Below are 24408 nucleotides of genomic sequence, written 5' to 3'. Positions count from 1 at the left end.
ATGTTGGCCCAGACGCTGGGAGCACTGCACGAGCGATTCCTCTAGCAGAACCCTCTTCACTACACCGCTTTTAGTTTTGCCGTCTCTTCTCCAGTCAGAGCTAGAGGCGCCCTCCAGTGGCACAAACTTTGCTCAACCACCTGTACCCCGAGTCCGGCTTACGACTTTCGCACTGCGCATGTGTACTTCTCTCTTCGCAGACGGAGGCGGTCACTGCTGCGCACGCGTCTGGGAGCAAATGGGCGGGGAAGCTTCCGGAAGTCTCCTTCTGTGGAGGGGTGGGGTTGGAAGCTCCGCGGTCCTCCCAGGGCCGCTCTGACCTGCGGCTCTGCAGCTTCTCGCCTCCTCTCCATCTTTCCTCCCACAGCGGCCGCTCGGCCCCCGCCCCCTCGTCCTCCCAGCGGGTCTTCCCAGGCCGCTCTGGCCCGAGCGTCCCCTCGTCTCTCTGATCCGGCCCATCCGGCTCCGGAGGGAGGCGCGGGTGGGTGAGCAAGCGAGTGCGTCCATGGGGTCCAGGCCCGAGCCCCTGCAGACGGGCTCCGCCCCCGACACCCGCTCGCGCCCCGCCCCCGGCTGGAGGGGTCTCTCTCGGACCTTCCAGGCCTGGCCCGGCACGACCCGCACCCTCTATGGAGGCCCCCGCCGGGCTGTAGAGCCCTTCGCCCCCTGGGGACCCACCCGTATATAAGGTCCGTTTCCGCCTGCAGCGGCCCGAGTCCGTAACTGCTGGACACCGTTTATGGGGTCAGCTAGCCTGTGGGGGCCCGTAGCTATGAGGGACTCCCACGGTCCCTAGGGGTCGGCCCCGTCCATAACGACCCCATCTACAGGTCCCTGCATGGGCCTATAGGGCCTTCTCCTCGACTTCCCGAGCCCGTCTGCAGCGGCGGTCCCCGTCGCGGGGTCTGCAGTTCCTCGACCTCCCGGGTCTACGAGGCCATGTCCCGTCTATAGAGGTCACATTTGCGGGGCCTCACGCCGCGTGGAGGTTCCTCTCCCGGTCTTTCAGGCCTGTCCCGTCTGTAAGAGTCTGCGGGAGGCGGCGATGGCCCTGGGCTCGGCTCTGGCGGTGGCGCTGGCTCTGCCGTTGGCCCTGCTGGGGCCGCTGTTCCCTGGGGCGCGGGCAGGGGACTGCAAGGGGCAGCGGCAAGTGCTGCGGGAGGCTCCAGGCTTCGTGACGGATGGTGCGGGCAACTACAGCGTCAATGGCAATTGCGAGTGGCTCATCGAGGGTGAGTGGGGCCGCGTGGGTCACACACCCACCCATTCGCTAATTCATTCATTTGTGCACTCATTAATCCCACTCACCGCATTCCCACACCCCGGTTCTGGTCTAGGCCCTTTGCTCTGAAAAGCAGCCAACCTGGGCCCTGCCCTGGGAAGGCCTTGAAGTCTGGTGGGGGAGTTGCACCCAGACCCAGATGGACAGTTACAAGCCAAGAGCATCAATGAGAGTTATTCTGAATAACTGTTACCAGCTCAGGCTCTGAGCCCAGCCACCTGCTTCAAATTTGGGTTCCACTTCTCACTAGCTTTGTGAATTTGGGCAGGCACTTCCCCTCCTCCCAAGTGGGGTTCACGCTAGTACTGCCCTCATAGGGTTGTTGGAATTAAATGAGAACACTATTGAACAGGCCTGGCACATAGTAAGTACACAATAAATGGTATTAGAATTATACTGTCGTTATTTATTTATTTACTTATTTTTAAAGATTTTATTTATGAGAGACACAGAGAGAGGCAGAGACATAGGCAGAGGGAGAAGCAGGTTCCTCACAGCCTAATGCGGGACTCAGTTCCTGGACCCCGGGATCACACTCTGAGCTGAAGGCAGTTGCTCAACCGTCGAGCCACCCAGGTGTCCCTATACTGTTGTTATTTTTAAAGTACTTTGATAAAGACATTTTTTTTTTCAGTCATTCATGTGCCAGACATGTTTGCTACTGGGACATAACAGAGACCAGGACAATCCTAGCAATCTGTGATGATTTGGGGCTTAGAATCCAGTGGGAAAGACAAACACATGAATAGACAATGACAATCCAGAGGGGTTGGGACTGTGATGGAAGAACTCCAGGAGCCTGTGGCAGCCCAGAGGAAATGCCTGGCCTGGAGGCTGGGAGAAGAGAGAGGGCTTCTTGGGAGAAGAGATGTCTGAGCTGAGATCTAAAGGACCAATAGTAATCAGCCAAGAGGAAGAGGAAGAGCATTCCAGAGGGAACAGCCTGTGCAAAGGCCCCATCCCTATCCTTATGGGTTCCTAGTCCAGTGTGGGGAGCAAACCCACCCCAGGGAGTGAGAAGCTCGGAAGACCTCTGACTTAGCCTGGCTTGTAGCTAAGATCAGAGGCTTGTGTAGGAGGGAACAGAAGGGCACCCCAGGCCAGGAGAATAGCCCATGCAAAGGCCTGGAAGCAGGAGGGATGATGCTTTGGAGAAACTAGAAATCCAGTGTGCTAGGACACAGAATACAAGACAGTGGGCCAGAGGGTAGAGGACCTTGTGATTTTGAGCTATACTCTGAGGGCAGTAGGGTGGTGGTAGTGGAGTCCAAAGGCAGGGGATGGAGAAGTCCAGGAAGGCTTCTGGGCAGTGGATATAGGAGCTAGTGTCCAAGGAGAAATAAGAGTCCTCCAGAGGAGGTTCTGGGCAAAGGCCAGAGGAGTGATGGTGCAGATCATGCATAGTCTCCCTTTACAGGCTGCAGACCTTGGTCTTTATCCAGGGAATTGTGGGAGGTTTTTTTTTTTAATTTTATTTTTTTTATTTATTTATGATAGTCACAGAGGGGGGGGGGGCAGAGACACAGGCAGAGGGAGAAGCAGGCTCCCTGCACCGGGAGCCCGACGTGGGATTCGATCCCGGATCTCCAGGATCACGCCCTGGGCCAAAGGCAGGAGCCAAACCGCTGCGCCACCCAGGGATCCCTGTGGGAGGGTTTTGAACAGGGAAGGACGTGATCTGATTTATGCTTTAGGTCTCTGTGGCTGTTGCGTGGGGTATGGATGAAGCATGTTTCTTGGGGACCAGTATGTCTGTCCCCAGCTTGGGAGCCATCCCTGTCTGGGGGTGTGGGTGAGCATAGAATGGGAAGTATATGTATGTGTTTGATGGACACATCATTCTCTGGGCCTTATAGAGCCCCAGCCTGGTTGGGGATGGTAAGGCTGGACGCAGACACTCATCCCACAGTATGTCCAGGGCTGAGACAGAAGGAGGTAGGGGGGTTGGGTAGATGGGCTTAGGGGGTTGAGAGTATTCTCCTGGGGCGGGTCACAGAGGAGGAGCCTCTGAAGTAGAGTTCTGAAGCATTCATAGGAGTTTATTGTATGAAAAAAAGGAACAGCTTCTGTGAAGACAAAAGAGAGGCAGGTGTGTCTCTGGAGCCATGTCTGGGTTTTCCTGGTCTGATTGGACTGTTGGCTGAGAGGTGGGGAGGGTGCCACAAGCAGGGGAAGAAAGTCATGCTGAGCAGCTTGGCGTTTTCTCTTGCGATAGGTGGGGAGCTACAGAAGAATTTTGAGCCATCAGCCTGGTAGGGGGTGAACTGGAGACTTGGCGTGCTGGTCTCACAGGAGAGGATGGGTGTTGAACTGGGCAGAAATGGAGGAGGTGGAGAGAGCGCTGAGAGATGTTGGGGAAATTTCACCAGTGAGACTTGGGGACCAGCTGCCTGGACATTGGGGTAGGAGGGAGTCCAGGCGGCTTCCAGATCCTCTTGATCTCCCGTGCTTCCCCACTGGCTATCACCTTTAAGAACCAACATGTTCCCCCATCTTTTAAAAATAAGCAGCTGACCCACTTCCTTTTGTACCACATTCATGCTTTATTGTAGCTAGTCCTCAGAACATCCTCATGAATAAGAGGCATTCTGCTTTTGAAAAACAGGGAGTTGGGGCACCTGGGTCTCTCAGTGGTTGAGCGTCTGCCTTCAGCTCAGGTCATGGTCCTGGGATCAAGTCCCACATTGGGCTCCCTGCAGGGAGCCTGCTTCTCCCTCTGTCTGTATCTCTGCCTCTTTCTCTTATCTCTCATGAATAAGCAAGCTCAGGTCGTGATCCTGGTGTCCTGGGATCGAGTTCAGCATTGAGCTCCCTGTAGGGAGCCTGCTTCTCCCTCTGCCTATGTCTCTGCATCTCCCTCTGTGTCTCTCATGAATAAATAAAGCCTTAAAAAAAAAAAAGAAAAGAGGTTGGGGTGCCTGGGTGGCATAGTCAGATAAGTGTTTGGTTTTTTTAGAGATTTTATTTGACAGAAAGAGACAGAGAGAGAGAGCACAAGCAGGGGGAGAGGGAGAGGGTGAAGCAGGTTCCCCACTGAGTGAGGAGCCCGATGTCAGTCTTGATCTCAGGACCCTGGCATCATGACCTGAGCTGAAGGCAGACACTTAAATGAGCTACCCAGGTGCTCTTAAGTGTCCAACTCTTGGTTTTGGCTCAGGTCCTGATCTCAGGGTCATGAGATTGAGCCCTGTGTCAGGCACTGTGCTCAGCGTGGAGTCTACTTGGGTTTCTCTCTCCTCCCTCTGCCCCTCCACCTCCCATCCCTGTGGGCTCTCTCTCTCTCTCTCTCTCAAATAAATACATATCCAAAAATAAAATAGGGGCACCTGGGTGGCTCAGTGGTTGAGCATCTGCCTTAGGCTCAGGTTGTGATCCCTGTGTCCTGGGATTGAGTCCCACATTGAGCTCCCCATGGGGAGCCTGCTTCTCCCTCTGCCTATATCTCTGTCTCTTTCTCTGTGTCCCTCATGAATAGATAAAATCTTCAAAAAAGAAAAAGAAAACCAGGGCGTTTTGGGGTTGGAGCTCTGTCCAGGAAGACATGGGGGTTGGGGCCATGTTGGCTGGAAGCAGGAGATTTTGAACTTAGGAACTTGGGGAAAGCAGATGGTGAGCTGGCCCCTGGCATGTCCATGACAAAGATGTACTTGTTGTGATCCTGGGAACTGAGTTTGTTGTGATTTTAGTTGAGGTTGGCAAGATTCTGGGAGGTCTGGTTGCCTGGTCTGGCTAAATGGTTCTTTATTCTCCAGACCATGGTTTGGGGTCTATGTGATGTTCTCAGTGGGGGGGCTCTGATCAGAACCTGAGGGAGAGCTGCCAACTTCAGTATTCTTTCTTTTGTGCATTTCTTCATTCCTTCATCCAGCATTTCCTGAGCCCTTGCTCAGTGCTGGGACCTGTGTTGGTTAATGTCAGGGAGGGACCCTAAGATGAGTTAGGCTTTGGCCTGGCCCTCTGGGCCTCCTTGGATGTAGAGGAGACAGACCCAGACATAGATGGTTCTGGCTCAGAGGAATGAAGGTTACAATGGAAAATGAGAACCCCCAAGATAGGCACCTAACATAGCCAGGTGGCATCAGGGAAGACTTCTTGGAGGAGGTGAAGAAGTTTGCTGGTGTGAAGGGAGTATGTGCTCCAGACAGAGGGAGAGGCTTAGTGCAAACACCCAGCTCCTGATGGAGTTGCAAGCAGTGGGGAGACGTGAGAGAAGATGAGACTTTTTTTTTTTTAAGATTTTACTTATTTATTCATGAGAAACACACACACAGAGAGGCAGAGACACAGGCAGAGGGAGAAGCAGGCTCCTTGCAAGGAGCCCGATGTGGGACATGATCCTGGGACTCCAGGATCACGTCCTGGGTTGAAGGCTGGCGCTAAACCACTGAGCCACCCAGGGATCCCCAAGATGAGACTTTATTTTATTTTAAAGGTTTTATTTATTTATTTATCACACACACACACACACACACACGCACAGGCAGGGACACAGGCAGAGGGAGAAGCAGGCTCCATGCAGGGAGCCTGATGTGGGACTCGATCCCAGGTCTCCAGGACCACACCCCAGGCTGAAGGCAGCACTAAACCGTTGAGCCACAGGGCTGCCCAAGATGAGACTATCTATCTATCTATCTATCTATCTATCTATCTATCTATCTATCTATCTATTTATTTATGATAGTCACAGAGAGAGAGAGAGGGGCAGAGACATAGGCAGAGGGAGAAGCAGGCTCCATGCACCGGGAGCCTGACGTGGGATTCGATCCGGAGTCTCCAGATCGCGCCCTGGGCCAAAGGCAGGCGCCAAACCGCTGCGCCACCCAGGGATCCCCAAGATGAGACTTTAAACACGGGGTTAGGGAGCTGGGAACCATGGAGGGCTTTTTTTTTTTTTTTTCTTAAGAGAGAGAGAATGCTAGCAAGCATAGGGGGAAGGGGCAGAGGGAGAACTTTATTTATTTATTTTTTTTTGCTGAAAGTAGGAATGAACCAGGGATAGAGGGAATCTTTAAGCAGGTTCCACATTCAACTGAGATCATGACCTGAGCCGAAATCAAGAGTCAGACACTTGGGGCACCTGGGTGGCTCAGCTGTTTGAGCATCTGCTTTCAGCTCAGGTCATGATCTTGGGGTCCTGGGATCCAGCCCCACTTCAGGCTTCCTACTCTGTGGGGGGCCTGTTTCTCCCTCTGCCTGCTGCTCCCCCTACTTGTACATGCCCCCTCTCTCTGTCAAATAAAGAAATAAAATCTTAAAAAAAAAAGAGGGATCCCTGGGTGGCGCAGCGGTTTGGCGCCTGCCTTTGGCCCAGGGCGCGATCCTGGAGACCCGGGATCGAATCCCACGTCGGGCTCCCGGTGCATGGAGCCTGCTTCTCCCTCTGCCTGTGTCTCTGCCTCTCTCTCTCTCTCTCTCTGTGTGTGTGACTATCATAAATAAATAAAAAAAATTTTTTTAAAAAAAAGAGAAACTGAACCACCCAGGTGCCCCAACCATGGAGGGCTTTTGAACAGGGTGGGGCCACGGCCAAATGCCAAGTTGGAACAATCTCAGGGACCCTGGTCAGGGCAAGACAGGAGGCCAGGGAGAGGCTGAATCAGTGGTCCTGGTGGGAGAGGACGAGGCCTGGGCAGGCATGTTAGAGTCACCATCTTTTTTTTTTAAGATTTTTATTTATTCATGAGAGACACACACACACAGAGAGGCAGAGACACAGGCAGAGGAAGAAGCAGGCTCCACTCAGGGAGCCCGATGTAGGACTCGATACTGGGACTCCAGGACCACACCCTGGGCCGAAGGCAGGTGCCAAACCGCTGAGCCACCCAGGGATCCCCTGGAGTCACCATCTTGAATCTTCCCACCAGCCTTGGTGGGTGGGGAGAATATCTTAATTTTACATCAAGGAAACTGAGGCTCAGAGAGCCTGTGGAACCAACCCAAGATCACACAGCTAGTGAGTAGTGCATGAGCATCTCTGGTATACAGATGGGTGTGCTGGAGGCATGGGGGAAGGGGCTGGCCCAGGGTCCCCCAGCAGGTCAGGAGCAGAGCTGAAACCCAGGTCTAGTCTTCTGAGCCCCTAGTGTGGGATGTGGGATGTGGATGAGAGTTAGGAAGGGCCAGGGGATCCCTGGGTGGCACAGCGGTTTAGCGCCTGCCTTTGGCCCAGGGCGCGATCCTGGAGACCCGGGATCGAGTCCCACGTTGGGCTCCCGGTGCATGGAGCCTGCTTCTCCCTCTGCCTGTGTCTCTGCCTCTCTCTCTCTCTCTCTCTCTCTCCATGACTATCGTACATAAATTTAAAAAAAAAATTAAAAAAAAAGGAAGGGCCAGACCTTTCCGGTGGTCCTAGCTCGATGTCAGCTGGGACTTAAGTTGTTGGAACACTCACCTGGGTCACATGCCCAAGAAAGCTCCCTCACAGGGCTGGCAGTTGCAGCTGGTGGCCGCTCAGCAGGGACCGTCAGCTGGGGCGCTTACACATGGCCCCTCCGTGTGGCTTTGGCTTTTCATAGCTTGACAGCTGTGCTCTGAGAAGGAGCATTCTGTGATGTTCAGGTAGAAGGCGCAAGGCTTCTCTGATCTAGCTGTGTGAGTGCCAGAGTGTCCATCCTGCTCTTTTGTCTTGCTAAGCTCGTCTTTCTGAGGGTCTTCTGGGATACAAACAGCAAAGAATCACCCCTCCCCTCTCGATGGGAGGAGCGGCCAAGAAGTTTGAATCGACCTTAGTGCCGTTATAACCCTACTTTACAAATGAACAGACCGATCCAGAGAGGTTAGGTGACTTGCCCAAGCCCACAGCTGGTAGCTGGTAAGTGGCAGAGCCAAGATGTGAGCGCAGGCAGTTTGACTCAAGCCGGTACCTTTAGCTACTAGGACAAACTGAGATGAGACCTGGATGAGGGCCCAGAGGACCTCTGGCACTCCGAGGTTTGGCCCGTCCAGGGGGAAGAAACTGGCCTCTTCCCGTGGAACTCTGATCAGCCTGGAACAGGGGACCCTCCCACCTGGGAGTAGGCTTCTCTGCTCAGGTCTGAACCCTGCCCCCCAGGCATAGTGTCTGAAGCTCAGGGATAAACAAGAAGAGCTCCATGTGACCACTGGAGTGGGTTTCTGTCTGGGGCACTTCAGTTTTCCCATCTGAGTGGTGGGAGGTGGGGCGCCTGGTCTCAGGAGTCCTTTTCAGGACTGACACTGGGATTCCTTCTCTGGCTCCTATCCTTCTTGCTGTCACAGCTCTGATCTCCCGGGGCCGTGAGACCAGGAGCCCCTCGAAGGCAGGGCTCAGGTCTGACTCATCTTTGGGCCTCCAACATCACCAGGCAGGGCTTGGTACTTTTGGGTAGGGGCACATGGAGGCACGGGGAGGGGGTGCACATCTGAGCGTGGCCCCTGTGCTCTCACCACCCAGCCCCAAGCCCCCAGCACCGGATCCTGCTGGACTTCCTTTTCCTGGACACAGAATGCACTTACGACTACCTGTTCGTGTACGATGGTGACTCTCCCCAAGGGCCCCTGCTTGCCAGTCTGAGTGGGAGCACTCGGCCTCCACCCATCGAGGCCTCCTCAGGCAAGGTTGGTGGGGCCAGACTGTGGTGGGGGAACTGTGGGGGCACTGGACTGTGGGGTTCTGGCTGGAGGTCTAGGTGGAGTTTGGAGGAGAGAGGGTTTTTTTTATTTTTTATTTTTTTGAGAGGGGGTTTAATACACAGAAGGAAGCAAAAGAGGGGCAAAGAGGCAGCAGGAGAGACTTGACGTCAGACCGAAGGATACAAGGGCAGAGAAGGGTGGAGAGACAAAGGAAGGAGGTGGGGCTCCCGAGGGTGGGGTGGGCACAGGAGCATACCACCATCCCAGTCCAGGCCCCAGAGCCGAGTCCATCCTATGCCCACAGATGCTGCTGCATCTCTTCAGCGATGCCAACTACAACCTGCTGGGCTTCAATGCCTCCTTCCGCTTCACCCTATGCCCCGGGGGCTGCAGCGGCCATGGGCAGTGCCAGGCCCCCGGCGTGTGCACCTGTGAGCCTGGCTGGGGGGGCCCTGACTGCAGCCTACAGGAGTGCCCAGCCTACTGCGGCAGCCATGGCACCTGTGCCTCGGTGAGCCTGTCCCCAGCTGTGTCTCCCTGGGCCCCTGAGTGGTGGCCATCTCACCCACTCCATCTCCGGCCTCAACCCTGCCTGAAACTCCCCTGCCACCGTGCCCTCTCCTGTGACAGCCACAACATCGCTTCTTGGGATCCTGCCATCACCCACAGATCCCGCCATCACCCACAGATCCCACCTCCACCTGTCACTCCAGCCATATCCCACCTTCACCTGGAGCCCCTTCTCTGCCTGAGCCCACTTCTGTCCTGCCTGTAACCTACCTCTCACCTGTGAACACCTGCCTTCCCCTTGTTGGGCCCAATTCCATCCTCCCACCCAGCCACTTTGTCAGCCCTGACGTCTGACCACTGACCTCGGACCTCAGCCGTGCACATCCAGCTTTGGGGCTGCGGCACGTCTTGAGCTGTCCTGCCGTCACCTCCCCATATTGAGGTCTTCCAGCCCAGGCTGACCTTGCCCTCACCACTGTCCTCCTCCAACCTTTCCTGCTGTCTCTCCTTGTCCTCTCCGGGGCCTTCTGTCTTTCCCATTCCCTTTTTTTTTGTGTGAGTCTGTCTGCTTTTTTCTACCTTTCTGCCCCCATCTGGTTGTTTCTGTGTCCCTTTCTTCCTCCGTCTGTTGGCCTGTCTCCTTCCTGGCTCTTATTTCATCTCTCTTTTTCCATCCCATCTTTTTCCTTCTCCCTTTCTGTCCCATGTGTCTCACTCTGGCTTTGTCTCTCCTCCCCCTGGCTCTCTCTTTTTCTCTCTCTATCCTTGCCTTTGTGCACCTGTGTCCCGTCAGCCCCTGGGACCATGCCGTTGTGAGCCTGGCTTCCTGGGACGTGCCTGTGACCTGCACCTGTGGGAGAACCAGGGCGCTGGCTGGTGGCACAATGTGAGTGCCGGGGACCCTGCCTTCTCGGCCCGAATCGGGGCGGCTGGTGCCTTCCTGTCCCCGCCGGGGCTGCTGGCCGTGTTTGGAGGTGAGCAGATGGGATGCATGTCTGGGGTCTGGTGGCCTGGCAGCCTGTGGCCAGGGCTTGAGCCTGTCTGCCTCTCCACAGGCCAGGACCTCAACAGCGCCCTGGGGGATCTGGTCCTGTACAACTTCTCTGCCAACACCTGGGAGTGCTGGGACCTGAGTCCTGCCCCGGTATGGATCCCCCTTTGCCCCCCACCCCACCCCCACCCTGCTTGGAGGCACCTGTGCACTCTGGGAGACCCAGCCGGGGTCCCCTGGAGTGGCCCCTCACCTCATACGCTCCTACCCTTGCAGCTTGATATGGGCCCACCTCCTCCCGAGGCTGCTTTTCTATCTCTTATTTTCTTTTTTGTTCCTGTATTTCCCTTTTTGCATCTTATCCTTCTGTACATCTCCATCTCTTTCTCTTGGTTTTTCTCTCTCCATTTTTGTCTCATGTGTTGATCTTCTGCTCTCTTGTGTCTGTGTCTCCCCTCTGGGCTGTCTGTTTGTCTCTCTACATTTCTCTGCCATCTCTCCTATTCCTGTCCCCCTGCCTCCTCTGCCTCTTTTTTTTTTTTTTTTTTTTTAAGATTTTATTTATTTCTTCATGAGAGAGGCAGAGACATAGGCAGAGGGAGAAGCAGGCTCCCTTTGGGGAGCCCGATGCAGGACTTGATCCCAGGACTCTGGAATCATGCCGTGAGCCAAAGGCAGATGCTCAACCACTGAGCCACCCAGGCGCCCCCCCCTACTTTTTTTTTTTTCAATTTGTTTTTATTCACTCGTCTCTGCCTTCCTAAGTCTGTCTTCTTTTCTCTCTTTGTGTATCCCAGGCTATTTTTCTCTATGTCTCTGTCTTTCCCTCCATGTCTCTGTCTCTGCATCTCTCTGGCTGGCTTTCCCTGTCACTCTTCCTTTGTGTCACCATCCTGTCTCCTGGTCTCTTCCCCACAGGCTGCCCGTCACTCCCATGTAGCTGTGGCCTGGGCCGGCTCCCTGGTGCTCATGGGTGGTGAGCTGGCCAATGGTTCCCTCACTAGCGACGTGTGGGCTTTCAGTCCGCTGGGCGGGGGCCACTGGGAGCTCCTCGCACCACCTGTCTCCAGTTCCTCAGGCCCGCCAGGCCTGGCAGGTCACGCGGCCGCCCTAGTGGACGACATCTGGCTCTATGTGTCTGGTGGCCGCACCCAGCACGACCTCTTCTCCTCTGGCCTCTTCCGTTTCCGTCTCGACAGCACCAGTGGGGGCTACTGGGAGCAGGTGGTTCCAGCAGGCGGGCGGCCCCCTGCTGCCACCGGCCACTCCATGGTGTTTCATGCCCCCTCTCGCACCCTGCTTGTTCACGGTGGACACCGGCCCTCCACCGCCCGGTGAGTGACCTGCCCGGCAGTGCCAAACCTGGCTCAGGACCCTGGGTCTTCAGTCTTTAGTGATCTTTGCCCACTGATGGACTAGGGCAGTCATCTGGTCCCTCCTTCCTTAGGTCATTCACTTATTCATTCATTCTCTTATTTCCTCCACTGCTCACCAACTCTCTAACCCTCCGTCCATTCTCTTGGCCACTTAACTTCCCATGCACTCCCACCTGTCCATCCACTCAGCCATGCCCTGCTTGGTAGCCAACCCTGGCTACATTATGTGCGGAACCCAGTGATGAGCCAGACCTGGGTCTTGCCCACCAGGAGCTTCTTGTTCTGGGGGGACATAAACCCCATCATGCCAGTCTTGATGAGCCCAGAGGAGGGAAAGGAGCCCTTCCTGCCCTGAGCCCCTCCTCTGTCCCTCCCAATAGGTTCTCTGTGCGGGTGAACTCCACCGAGCTCTTCCATGTGGATCGGCGCGTGTGGACCACCCTGAAGGGCCGGGATGGGCTTCAGGGCCCACGGGAGAGAGCCTTCCACACAGCCAGTGTCCTGGGGAACTACATGGTGGTCTATGGTGAGGAGGCTCCCTGGTCCCACCTGCCTGCCTACCTGCCAGCCAGGGCCCCAAGCCCACACCGAGCCGGGGCTCCCTGCATGGGTGTCCTCACTGCCACCAGGCTTGCCAGCTGTGCCCCTTTCGTCCTTTCCCAGGAGGCAACGTGCACACCCATTACCAGGAGGAAAAGTGCTATGAGGACGGCCTCTTCTTCTACCACCTTGGCTGCCATCAGTGGGTATCAGGGGCCGAGCTCGCACCCCCAGGAACCCCAGAGGGTGAGTGGCCTGTCTGTTTTCCTGAGGGGTCCTGAGATTCTGAGAGTCACACATCACCTGACAGCGAATCTGGGCTTTGGGCAGGAGCCACCTGGGTCCTTGTAGGGTGAGCCAGGTGTCCCGTTGGAGGAGGCCTCCAGAGGCAAGCCTCGGGAGGAGGCAGGGCAGGGGCACTGTTGCCATGGAGACGGGAGGAGTTAGAGCCATCTAGGCTCTAGTCCAGATTTTGCCAGTTTCCAGCTGCCCAGGGAACCGTCTCCATGTAGCCTTTTCAAAGTCCTATGATGGGCAAGTGGCAGAACCAGGATGGCTCGCCCTGAGCAACCGTCTACACAAAAATATCATTTCGTCTCTTTGTGCCTCAATCTCCCCGTCTGTAAAGTGGGGATGACAGTAACACACCACTGGGCTGTCACAAGAAGTGCAAAGAATGAAGACCACCTAGCAAAGGGCTCAGTATGTTGACTTTCTGAAACTGTCAGGATCCTGACCCAGGGCCTGAGGGCTTGCCTGGAAGGGGGTGTGGAGAAACCCTTCAGACTCACTCAATCAGACTGCTTGGAGAATCAGAAGGAAGCCATGGGCCCTCTCCAGAAAGGCACCTGTACACACAAACTGGGCATATCCTTTCATGGGGCTGTGGACTTCCAAGAGGCCCATCTCTTCTCCCCATGCCACTTAACAGAAGAGCGAGGAAGAGAAAACAAGCATGAGGAAGGGACATTGACATTTAAGGGGTAGGCTGGCCAAAGGGTTCCCCATGGAAGCCTATTTGACCATCAGGAATAAAGCCTTGGCCTGGCCTTTGAGGCCTATAATCCAGGGCCTTTCTGCTTGTCCTTTAAAGATTTTATTTATTTATTCATGAGAGACACAAAGAGAGAGGCAGAGACACAGGCAGAGGGAGAAGCAGTTTCCCTGCGGGGAGCCTGATGCAGGACTCGATCCCATAACCCTGGGATCACGCCTTGAGCCAAAAGCAGATGCCCAACCACTGAGCCACCCAGGTGCTCCCCAGGTTCTCCTTTAGGCCAGAGTGTGAGGTTTCTGGAGGCCTCTTCCTCCATGGTTTGTGAGTCCCTGGGCGAAGTCCCATGTGCTTGCAGAGCATACGAATCGGTAAGTGCGTGAGGGATCACCAGTCACTGACCACTTACCCATCAGTCAGAACTCTTGGTTCTGAGTAACAGAATCCAACCCAGCCAGCTTGAGCAGAACCAAGTTCTCAGCTCACTTGAGTGACAGCTGGCCTCAGGCTGGCCTGGGTCTGGGTGCTCACCTGATAGCATCAGCTAGTTCTCTTTAAAGTGGGAGAGGGTGATTTTCCAGAGTAAAATCAGAGGCTATCACCAGGAGGGAGGCTGGTGCCAGACAGACAAAACCATGTGAGAGTCAGGGCAGCCTGCCTCGTGTTTCCCTGAGGGCAGGAAGATGGTCCTGTTTGTTGAGGAGGAAACCAAAATTCAGAGAAACTGAGTCCCTTGCCCAAGGCCACACAGCTAGTCAGACCCATGATTTGAACCCAAGGAAGTATGGATGCCTGGGTGGCTCAGTGGTTGAGCGTCTGCCTTTGGCTCAGGTTGTGATCCCAGGGTCCTGGGATCAAGTCCTGCATTAGGCTCCTCACAGGGAGCCTGCTTCTCCCTTTGCCTGTGTCTCTGCCTCTCTGTGTGTCTGTGTCTCTGCCTCTCTGTGTGTCTGTGTCTCTGCCTGTGTCTCTCATCTTTAAAAAAAATCTTTTTTGAACGACTTTATTTATTTATGAGAGACACAGAGAGAGGCAGAGAAAGACACAGGCAGAGGAAGAAGTAGGCTCCACTCAGGGAGCCTGACGTGGGACTCGATCCCGGTCTCTAGGATCAGGTCCTGGGCTGAAGGCAGCGCTAAACCGCTGAGCCATCCGGGCTGCCCAGAAATTTTTTTTTTTAATTTTATTTATTTGTTTGTTCATGAGAGACATAGAGAGAGAGGCAGAGACATAGGCAGAGGGAGGAGCGGGCTCCAGGCAGGGAGCCCAATGCGGGACTCGATCCTGGGTCTCCAGGATCACGCCCTGGGCCGAAGACGCTCAACCGCTGAGCCATCCAGGTGTCGCAGAAATTCTTTTTTTAATTAAAAAAGTGAAATAAATACAATGAATCCAAGTAAGTGGTAGACCGGGGAATTGAAGCCAAGTTTTTCTGACCCCAAAGATCATGCTCTGTCCTAAAGGTGGTCTGGGCTGTGGCTGTGGGAACTCTGGCAGGGCCAGGGCCAGGGGAGCTAGGGTGGTTTCCTTGGACACATTGAAGTAAAGCAGGAGGTGAGAGGCTGGACTGAGGCATAGGAGAGTCCGTAGTCCTCCAGGCAAGGGAGCCGAAAGTGTTGGAGGGGAGATTGGTTGGAATCTCATGTCCTTGGTTGGGGGGGGGGTGTCCTGTATTCTCCTAGGCCGAGCAGCACCTCCCAGTGGTCGATACTCACATGTGGCGGCTGTGCTAGGTGGCAGCGTCCTGCTGGTGGCTGGGGGGTACAGTGGCCGGCCCCGTGGGGACTTGATGGCCTACAAGGTGCCTCCCTTTGTGTTCCAGGCGCCTGCCCCGGACGTGAGCACGGGGGTGATAGGGAGAGGGTGGCTGGGGAGGAGATAGCATGGTCCCCAGGGAGGAGGGAGAAAGGTGGGGTGGGTCCCTGGGAGAAGGACTTGGGGGTCCCAAGTCCCTAGGAGAGGAAGGTTGGTTCCCAGGCCCAAGCGGGGGGAGGAGTGGAGGTCCCTGGGGCTGAGGGCAGAGTGGATAGAGAGGGGTCCAAGGTGCCGAGCAGGTGAGGGTAATCAGAGTGCAGGGGCATGAGGGAACAGGCTCCAGGTCTGAGGAGACCCCTCTTCCCCCCCATCTCTCTGCAGTACCACTTAGACTACTGCTCCATGTACACGGACCACAGTGTCTGCTCCCGAGATCCTGAATGCAGTTGGTGTCAGGGAGCCTGCCAAGCTGCACCACCTCCTGGGACTCCCTCTGGGGCGGTGAGTGACTGTCACAGTGCTGAGTCTCCTAGCATAGAGACCCGACGACCCTTAGTGTCTCCCTCTGTCGAAACCTAGTAGAGAAGGACTTTCTTCCACTTGGGAGATTTGGTGTCACACCTAAGATTGGCATTCCTGACTGCTGTCCCCTGAGCCTCTGACCTCTCCTGATCCTTTTGAACTTATGATCCTGTCCCCAGATCCCCCAGCTCCTGCCCTCTTGATCTTCCTCATTCTAACTGGTTTTCAATTCCTTTCTGCAATTTCCTGATGCTTTCTACCCCAAGACTCCTGAATCTACAGTACTTCTCGGGTCCCATACTACCCTGTGGACAGTAACCCCTGTCCCCTCCCCTCCCCGCAGTGTCCAGCTGCCAGCTGCCTGGGCCTGGGCCGCCTTCTGGGTGACTGCCAGGCCTGCCTGGCCTTCAGCAGCCCCACAGCTCCTCCCCGGGGGCCTGGGGCCCTGGGCTGGTGTGTGCATAATGAGAGCTGCCTCCCTCGGCCTGGTGAGTGTGCAGGGGCAGTGTGGGAGGGGGCGGTGCAGCACCCCATAGTGACCTCCATTCCCCCACCCTCCTATCCTCACAGAGCAGGCCCGCTGCCGAGGGGAGCAGATCTCAGGCACTGTGGGCTGGTGGGGGCCTGCCCCCGTATTTGTCACATCCCTGGAGGCCTGTGTCACCCAGAGCTTCCTGCCTGGCCTGCACCTGCTCACGTTCCAGCAGCCGCCCAATGCCTCGCAGCCTGACAAGGTGGGGGGCCAGGGGGTGGGGCCCGGTGTGGAGTGTTGAAGGGTCTGGTCCTAGAGTTTTCATTTTTCAAATGGATCTGTACCAACTCTTATGTTTGCCCAATAAGTCTTTACTTTCAAGGGTCTAATTTTTTTTAAAAGATTTTATTTATTTATTTATTTATTCATGAGCGACACACAGAGGCAGAGAGATAAACAGAGGGAGAGGCAGGCTCCTTGCAGGGAGTCCGATGCAGGACTCAGTCCCTGGACCAGGATCACACCCTGAGCTGAAGGCAGATGCTCAACCGCTGAGCCAGCCAGGCGTCCCAAGGGTCTGATTTTTTGCACTGACCTCAAAAGATTTTTTAAAATTGTGCTGAAACACATATTACATAAAATTTACCATTAGTGATACAAGTGCATTCGTGATGTTACACCACTGTCACTCTCTAGTTCCAGAACATTTTTGTTACCCCACAAAGAAAAGTCCAGATCCATTAAGTAATCCCTCTCCATTACCCCACCCCTGCCCCAGCCCTGGCAACCACTAACTGTTTAGTGGTTAGTGGTTGGCAATCCACTAACTGGATTTGCCAACTCTGGATATGTCATATAAATGGAATCATGTATGTTGTCTTTGGCACATGGCTTCTTTCACTTAGAGTAATGTTTTCAAGGTCTAGCCACATTGTAGCTTGCCTTAGAACTTCATTCCTTTTTATGGCTGAGTAATATTCTCTTGTATGCCACATCCATTCATCAGCTGGTGAACATTCAGGGTATCTAGTGCTACTATGAATGTTCATGTGTAAGCCACTGTTTGAGTACGTATGTTCTTTCTTTCTTTTTTTTTTTTGGAATACGTTTTTTTCTTTTTAACAATACTTTTCTTTTTTTTTTAAATTGAGAGAGACATACAATATTCTGTTTCAAGCATAGAAGGTGATTTGAAATTTGTATATATTGCAACAAACACCTATTTTTTTGGGGGGGTTACGTATCTAGGAGCAGAATTGTTAGGTCATGTGGTGATTCAATATTTAGCTTTTTGAGGAATCACCAAACTTTTCCACAGTGGCTTCTTGTTAAATTTTTTTTTTTTTTAAGAGAGAGCGGGAGAGGTGGAGAGGGAGAGGGAGAGAGAGAGAATATTAAGCAGGCTCCATGGTCAGCGTGGAGTCTCACATGGGGCTCAATCTTAGACCCTGAGATAATGACCTGAGCTGACCTGCTTAACTGAGCCGCCCAGGTGCCCCTCCTTATTGATTTTTAAAAGAGGTAATATAGTTGTATGGTTCAAAAGCTGTAATAATGTAAAAAGTTGTGGAGTGAAAAATCTCTCCCATCTATTCCACTCCCTGCCTTCAGTGTGGGAAGCTGTCCCCAGCATCTCCTCAACTCAACCCACCCTGACTTTCCCTAGAAGATCTATTTGGATTTCTTTTATACCCTTGCAGGGTCTACCTATTCAAATATGTGTAAATGTGACATTTAATTATTTTTCTTTCTTGCACAAAAAGTAATATTCTAGCCACACTATATTGCCACTTCCTTTTCTCTTTCTCTCTCTCTATTTTACAGATTTTATTTATTTGCAAGATAGCATAAGTAGGGGGAGGGACAAGGAGAGGGAGATAGAGAAGCAGATTCTTTGCTGAGCAGGGAGCCTAGCCTGATGTAGGGCTCCGTCCCAGTATCTTGGAATCATGACCCGAGCTGAAGGCAGACGCCCAACCAACTGAGACACCCAGGCACCATTCCTTTTATTTCTTAACGTATCCTGGCAAGTGGGCAGCCCGGGTGGCTCAGCGGTTTAGCCCCGCCTTCGGCCCAGGGCATGATCCTGGAAACCCAGGATCGAGTCCCATATCAGGCTCTCTGCGTGGAGCCCTCTGCCTGTGTCTCTGCCTCTCTCTCAATCTCTTTGTCTTTGAATAAATAAATAAAATCTTAAAAAAAAAATGTATGCTAGCAAGCTTTTTAGAACTTAGGAAACACCCTCTTTTTTCTTTTCTTCTATAGCTTTGTAATATTTCATTTAGATTCTAGGCCTGAAGTGCTATACTTTAAATAAATAGTCTCCCATTGACAATTACTGGGGTTATTCCATTCTTTTGCAATTACAAAATGCATGCTAATCATGTAGTGTATCTGTCATTTTGAATGTTGGATCTGGACTCTTTTTTTTTTTAACTCATGTACTTGTTTATTATATAACAGAGAACATGTTAGTTACATAGGGTGAGGTCCAGAAGGGCCATGAGCAAAGGAGCTCTGTCCCCATAGAGCTGGGGTGTGACCATCTGCTGGCGCACCGATGTGTCCACTAACTTGGAAGTTCTCCAAACCCTGTAGTTAAGAGACTTTTTAAAAAGCATGGACTCTCAAGGGGTTTAGTGGAAAGGTGGAATGTCGGAGAAGAAGCTCCTGAGAGGTCTGGGGTCCCGGAGTTTCATGAGAGAGGTGATGAGCGGGGGTCAGGACCCTGCTGTCTATTGTTGAAGTTGGAGTCCTAACTCAGAGGGCCCCTGGCCTCTGTCTTTTGTTTGATGAAAGAGGGAAGGAGGTTGGGGTGCCTGATCTTTTTGGGCTTTGATGTTCACCTGAGGGGTGTGGACACCGTGGGGCCATGTGGAGAGACACTCATGGATCCCCTCCCTCCCGGTTGGTGCAGGTCCTGATTGTCCGCAGTACGACCATCACTCTGACGCCCAGCCCAGAGACCGACGTATCCCTGGTCTACCGTGGCTTCATCCACCCACTGCTGCCGGGAGGGCCTGGGGGGCCGGGGGCTGAGGATGTAGCTGTGTGGGCCCGGGCCCAGCGTCTACATGTCCTGGCCCGGATGGCCCGGGGCCCTGATACGGAAAACATGGTGAGGGTGCCTGAACATTCAAGGGGCTGTTAGTTATGAATACAGGGACTGTGGTGTGTGGTGCAGGGTAGGACCTGGGAGAAATCAGAGACGTGGGATATATCCTCAGTGGAGGGAGGACCCTGGGGTTTTCAGTTATGAAAGGAATTGTGTGATGGGGAATTTTGAAGAAGATGGGGAAAGCCTAAGTTACTGAGTCAGACTTCCCCCAAGGAGGAGGTGGGTGGAAGTGTTGGGGGGGTTGAGGGTTCTCGGAGGTTTTTGGGGTCCAAGGAACTCTGAGGCCCTCTTCCTCTTCCCAGGATGGAAGTGAGTGTTAGGTGGGGTTGAGGCTCTTTGGCATTTCAGGGGTTGGGGCAGCTGGAACGTTTTGAGGCCCCTGTCTATCCCTCACCCCTATGCAGGAGGAGGTGGGGCGCTGGGTGGCTCAGCAGGAGAAGGAGACGAGGCGGCTACAGCGCCCGGGGTCTGCTCGCCTCTTCCCTCTGCCTGGCCGGGGCCACAAGTACGCGGTGGAGATCCGGGGCCAGCTCAATGGCTCGGCAGGCCCTGGGCATAGCGAACTTACCCTGCTGTGGGACCGGACTGGCGTGCCAGGTGGCAGCGTGAGTACCCAGGCCCCAGCCTCAGATCCCCTGAACTACCTGAACCCCAGACTGCAAAGTCTGACTCTCTTGACCTGACCTCCCACTCTCTGACTCTTGAACTTTGAGTCTCCTTGAGCCCTCCAGACCCCAACCTCTGACCCCCAGACTCTGACCTGATCTCACTTCTGACCTCGACCCACATCTGACTCCTCCTGCTCTACCCCACTGGCCCTGACTGCTGCCTCCGTACTTGGCTCTCTAATCTCTAGATTCTCTCAAACCCTGATCCCCCTTTGTCTGCTCATCCCAAATCCTGAATTTCTACATGATTGAGTTCTCAACTTTGTCTCCAAACACTTAAGTCTTTAGCTCTAAAGCCCAACCCCTACCCCTAACCTCAACTCCTGCCCTGGGACTGGGGAGTGTGGATCCCAGCCCCTCATGTGAGCCCTTCCCCCAGGAGATCTCCTTCTTCTTCCTGGAGCCCTACCGCTCTTCAGCCTGTTCCTCCTACTCCTCCTGCCTGGGCTGCTTGGCGGACCAGGGCTGCGGCTGGTGCCTGACCAGCGCCACCTGCCACCTGCGCCAGAGCGGGGCCCACTGCGGGGATGACGGGGCCGGTGGGTCCCTGCTGGTGCTGGTGCCTGCCCTCTGCCCTCTCTGTGAGGAACATCGTGACTGTCACGCCTGCACTCAGGTACCTGCCAAGCCACGGAGGGGAGGTCTCAAGATCAAGGCAGCTGAATCAGGCAACTGGGGAGGGGGAGGGCCCCCTGGAGTTGGCAGGGTCATCTGAGAGGTCTCCTGGGTGCAGTGGGGAGAGAGAGATGGGGCCGTCGTCCTTGCTCTGGAGGTGAGAGAGGCTAGAGAGTAGGCTCCCGGCAGTCAAGACCGTCCCTGTTGTAAGGGCCAGAAAACGCAATTTAGCACCTCTTTACTGGAGGGACATTTATAGGCTGGGGCACCAGAGCCCAGGAGTAGGTCTTTAGGCCTTTGTTACACACCATGTAGTCAGACACCCACGTCTCCATTCCTTGGAGAATTATTCCTTGGGAGTGGCAAGGGAGCCACAAGGGCTCCAGATATTCACCCCCTTGCTCAGCCCCGAGTCCCAAGTGGAAGAGAGTACCTTTCTGTCCCCACCCCACTTTCACCCCCCAGTTCAACTGAAGTCTTAGAAGCACATTTCATTGGCTCTGTTTGGGTCTTGTGCCGACTCTCAGACCCATCTGTGAGGCTAGAAGAGGAGGGAATGTGGCCCTCCTGGCCCACGTCTGGATCTTAAGGATGGATTAGCCCCAACTAGACCACACATACGTGTTCTTTTGCCCCCAAAGGGGAGTGGGTCCTAGGAAGATGGGTCCTGTGAATGCCCTCCAGGAAGGGGAAAGCCTGGGGAAAGCTGGGGAGGGGAGGAGAGCTGGAAGAGGGTGTCTGTGGGTTTGAGCTGGTGATGGGACTGTTGCTGGGAGCCCAAGGTAAATGACTTAACTGGGCTTTTACATCTTTAATTCCCCAGGACCCCTTCTGCGAGTGGCATCAGAGCACCAACCGCAAAGGGGATGCTGCATGCAGCCGGCGGGGCCGGAGTCGGGGTGCCCTGAAGAGCCCTGAGGAATGTCCCCCGCTCTGTAGCCAGTGAGCCGCCTGGGCCCAGAGAGAGGGTAGGTAGGGGGTTTGTGGGGGCTGGTACACGGTTTGACGCTGCCCCTGCTCCCCATCCCCAGGCGCCTGACCTGTGATGACTGCCTGGCCAACTCCAGCCAGTGTGCCTGGTGTCAGTCCACCCACACCTGCTTCCTGTTTGCCGCCTACCTGGCCCGGTACCCGCATGGGGGCTGCCGAGGCTGGGACGACAGGTGCAGTCTGGGCAGGGTGGCAGGGCTCACAGAGAAGAGGAGGGTGTGGGAGGGGGGAGAGGGCTTAGACACGCCTACCCACACCTGTTGCCCTACAGCGTGCACTCCGAACCTCGATGCCGGAGCTGTGACCGCTTCCTGACCTGCCACGAGTGTCTGCAGAGCCATGAGTGCGGCTGGTGTGGCAATGAGGACAACCCCACCCTGGGACGGTGAGGCTGGGTGGCCGGAGGGTGGAGGGTGGAGGGCGGGCAGGGTGTGCGGCTCTCCTCCTGCCCTGATTCTAATGACCATGGTCTCTTTGTTTCTCCTCCCCTTCTCCATCCCTACTCTTTCCCTGTCTCTGTGACTGGTTTCTTCTGGTCTTCCCATCTTGTCCTTCTGTTTCTGTCTTTCCTTCTCTCTTCCTTTCTTTGTTTCCCTGTCTCATTCTCTTGTTTGCCTCTTAAAATCTTGCCTGTCTGACTTATCTGGGCATCTGTCTCTTTCATTTCTCCTCGTGTCTTTCTCTCCATATTCATATTTCCATTTTTTTCCTTCCCATTGGCCCTTCTCTCCCTGGCTGTGTCTCTTGTTCCTTTATCATCTCCCCCTTCCAAACCTCCCATCTCCTGTGCCTCCCAGGTGCCTCCAGGGGGACTTCTCAGGGCCGCTGGGGGGAGGCAACTGCTCCCTATGGGTGGGAGAGGGCCTGGGGCTGTCGGTGGCCCTTCCTGCCCGCTGGGCATATGCCCGCTGCCCGGATGTGGATGAGTGTCGCCTGGGTCTGGCGCGGTGCCACCTGCGGGCCACTTGCCTGAACACACCCCTCAGCTATGAGTGTCACTGCCAGCGGGGCTACCAGGGCGATGGCATCACGTACTGCAACCGCACGTGAGTGGGTATGGGTTTCCATGGAGATGTCGCCCCAGAGCTGGGCCTATGGAGATGGAGGGAGGGGTGCCTCCCAGGGAACCAGCATCTCTGGTGAGCCTGGGGTTTTTACTTTGCAGGGTAGGTCCTCATTAGAGTGACAGGGTCCCCTGGTGTAACACTAGTTAGTGTGGGGACAGGTCACCCACGGACTGCGGGCCATAGTCTTCAGCGTTGCCATGGAGATGGAGGAGGACCAAGTTGAAAGGGGTTTTCACAGAGCAGATCACCAGTGGTGATATGTGGTTACTATAGAGACAGGAGTTACCACGTGTGGTGGGGTTACCTTGGAGACAGGGCCGCCCACAGAGTCCTTGGGTGGGGCAGAGGAATAGGCAATACCCTGTGATGGCGTTGCTAGGGAGAGGATGGGGTGGAAAGGGACAAGAGGGAGGTGTGCCTTGGGGGCTCCAGCCCGCCCAGCCCATCCCCACCCCCGCCACACCTTCAGGTGCCTGGAAGACTGTGGCCATGGTGTGTGCAGCGGTCCCCCCGACTTCACTTGTGTGTGTGACCTGGGCTGGACGTCCGACCTGCCCCCACCCACGCCTGCCCCGGGACCCCCTGCGCCCCGCTGCTCCCGGGACTGCGGCTGCAACTTCCACAGCCACTGTCACAAGCGGGGACCTGGCTTCTGTGATGAGTGCCAGGGTGAGCGGCCTCATCCTCAACTCCCGGGGCTGGCCTCAGGGACCCTCCCCAGGCTCCGGTTTCCTTTCTCTGCCTGGGCTTCTGGGTCCCCTCACCCAGCTCTGGGCCCCCCTGCCCCATTGCCTGCTCCTGACCCCAAACGGTTTCAGTGCCAGCCATCTCTTGGATGGGGCCTCAGGCTCCCCTCTTGGGGCTTGCAATTCCTCCCCAATCTGGCCCCAGTTATCTTCCTCTGGAGCAGCCATGGGGGGTCAGGGATCAGCTGAGTGTTCCGGGCTCCTGCCCTGCCCTGACTCTACGTCCTGCCTGTGGGGCCTCCACAGACTGGACGTGGGGGGAGCACTGCGAACGGTGCCGGCCTGGCAGCTTTGGCAACGCCACAGGTTCGGGTGGCTGCCGGCCCTGCCAGTGCAACGGGCACGGGGACCCTCGCCGTGGCCACTGTGACAACCTCAGCGGGCTCTGCTTCTGCCAGGACCATACTGAAGGTGCCCACTGCCAGTTCTGCTCCCCCGGCTACTATGGGGACCCCCGGTGAGCCAGGGGTCAGCCAGGTGGGCCAGGGTGGGGTTAGGGACATGATGGGATGGGGTGGGAATGGTCTGACGTTCTTGCTCTCTCTCCTCCATCTCCCCAGGGCTGGTGGCTCCTGTTTCCGGGAGTGTGGAGGTCGTGCCCTCCTCACCAACGTGTCCTCAGTGGCCCTGGGTTCACGCCGGGTTGGGGGGCTGCTGCCTCCAGGTGGCGGGGCAGCAAGAGCCGGGCCAGGCTTGTCCTATTGTGTGTGGGTTGTCTCGGCCACCGAGGTGCTACAGCCCTGTGCCCCTGGGACCCTCTGTCCCCCACTCACCCTCACCTTCTCCCCTGACAGCAGCACCCCCTGCACGGTGAGTCCCGAGGGCTCCAGAGTTCAGGCCCATGTCTCCCCCACCCAGTCTGAATCTGCAGGCAGATCCTAATCCCACATCCCTGTTTCTTTATTCTCCAAATCCAAAGCTCTCTTCCTCAGACCGCAGACCTTCGGTTCCCCAGACCACCTCCCATCTCCGGAGTCCCCACTCCCCAGTCTGGGCATGGTTAATATTTGTACTTTGTGTGCCAACTCCCACCAGTAGGTAGTGGCCACCAGGAGCTATGTATTGAGAAAGAGGCTCCATGTGAGAGTGCCTGATTGATTAACCATGTCTGCTGTGAACACAGGAGGGGGACGGTGGCCTCCACGCCACTGTTTGACAGTCTGCCCAGAAGT

At 55.2% G+C, this 24408-nt stretch overlaps 1 protein-coding gene across 2 annotated transcripts in view; it reads left to right on the top strand.

Moving 5' to 3' along the window:
* Positions 1-299: 299 nt before the first annotated feature.
* Positions 300-24408, top strand: part of MEGF8 (multiple EGF like domains 8) — a 42395-nt gene continuing 18286 nt past the window's right edge. For both annotated transcript variants that reach the window (XM_055310435.1, XM_055310434.1), the window contains exons 1-22: positions 300-1232; positions 8694-8857; positions 9177-9383; positions 10176-10356; positions 10438-10526; positions 11292-11707; positions 12130-12275; positions 12413-12535; positions 14966-15120; positions 15420-15539; positions 15904-16048; positions 16131-16294; positions 18950-19150; positions 19555-19755; positions 20198-20434; positions 21257-21375; positions 21465-21596; positions 21695-21808; positions 22221-22469; positions 22960-23159; positions 23483-23693; positions 23797-24046. In XM_055310435.1, the coding sequence (XP_055166410.1) occupies positions 1046-1232; positions 8694-8857; positions 9177-9383; positions 10176-10356; positions 10438-10526; positions 11292-11707; positions 12130-12275; positions 12413-12535; positions 14966-15120; positions 15420-15539; positions 15904-16048; positions 16131-16294; positions 18950-19150; positions 19555-19755; positions 20198-20434; positions 21257-21375; positions 21465-21596; positions 21695-21808; positions 22221-22469; positions 22960-23159; positions 23483-23693; positions 23797-24046 (4011 nt within the window). In that variant the 5' untranslated portion in view covers positions 300-1045. The remainder of the gene's footprint in view (positions 1233-8693; positions 8858-9176; positions 9384-10175; positions 10357-10437; positions 10527-11291; positions 11708-12129; positions 12276-12412; positions 12536-14965; positions 15121-15419; positions 15540-15903; positions 16049-16130; positions 16295-18949; positions 19151-19554; positions 19756-20197; positions 20435-21256; positions 21376-21464; positions 21597-21694; positions 21809-22220; positions 22470-22959; positions 23160-23482; positions 23694-23796; positions 24047-24408) is intronic.

Source organism: Nyctereutes procyonoides, unplaced genomic scaffold (assembly GCF_905146905.1).
Source record: "Nyctereutes procyonoides isolate TBG_1078 unplaced genomic scaffold, NYPRO_anot_genome, whole genome shotgun sequence".
Lineage (NCBI taxonomy): Eukaryota > Metazoa > Chordata > Mammalia > Carnivora > Canidae > Nyctereutes > Nyctereutes procyonoides.
This window is presented reverse-complemented; position numbering and strand designations above follow the sequence as displayed.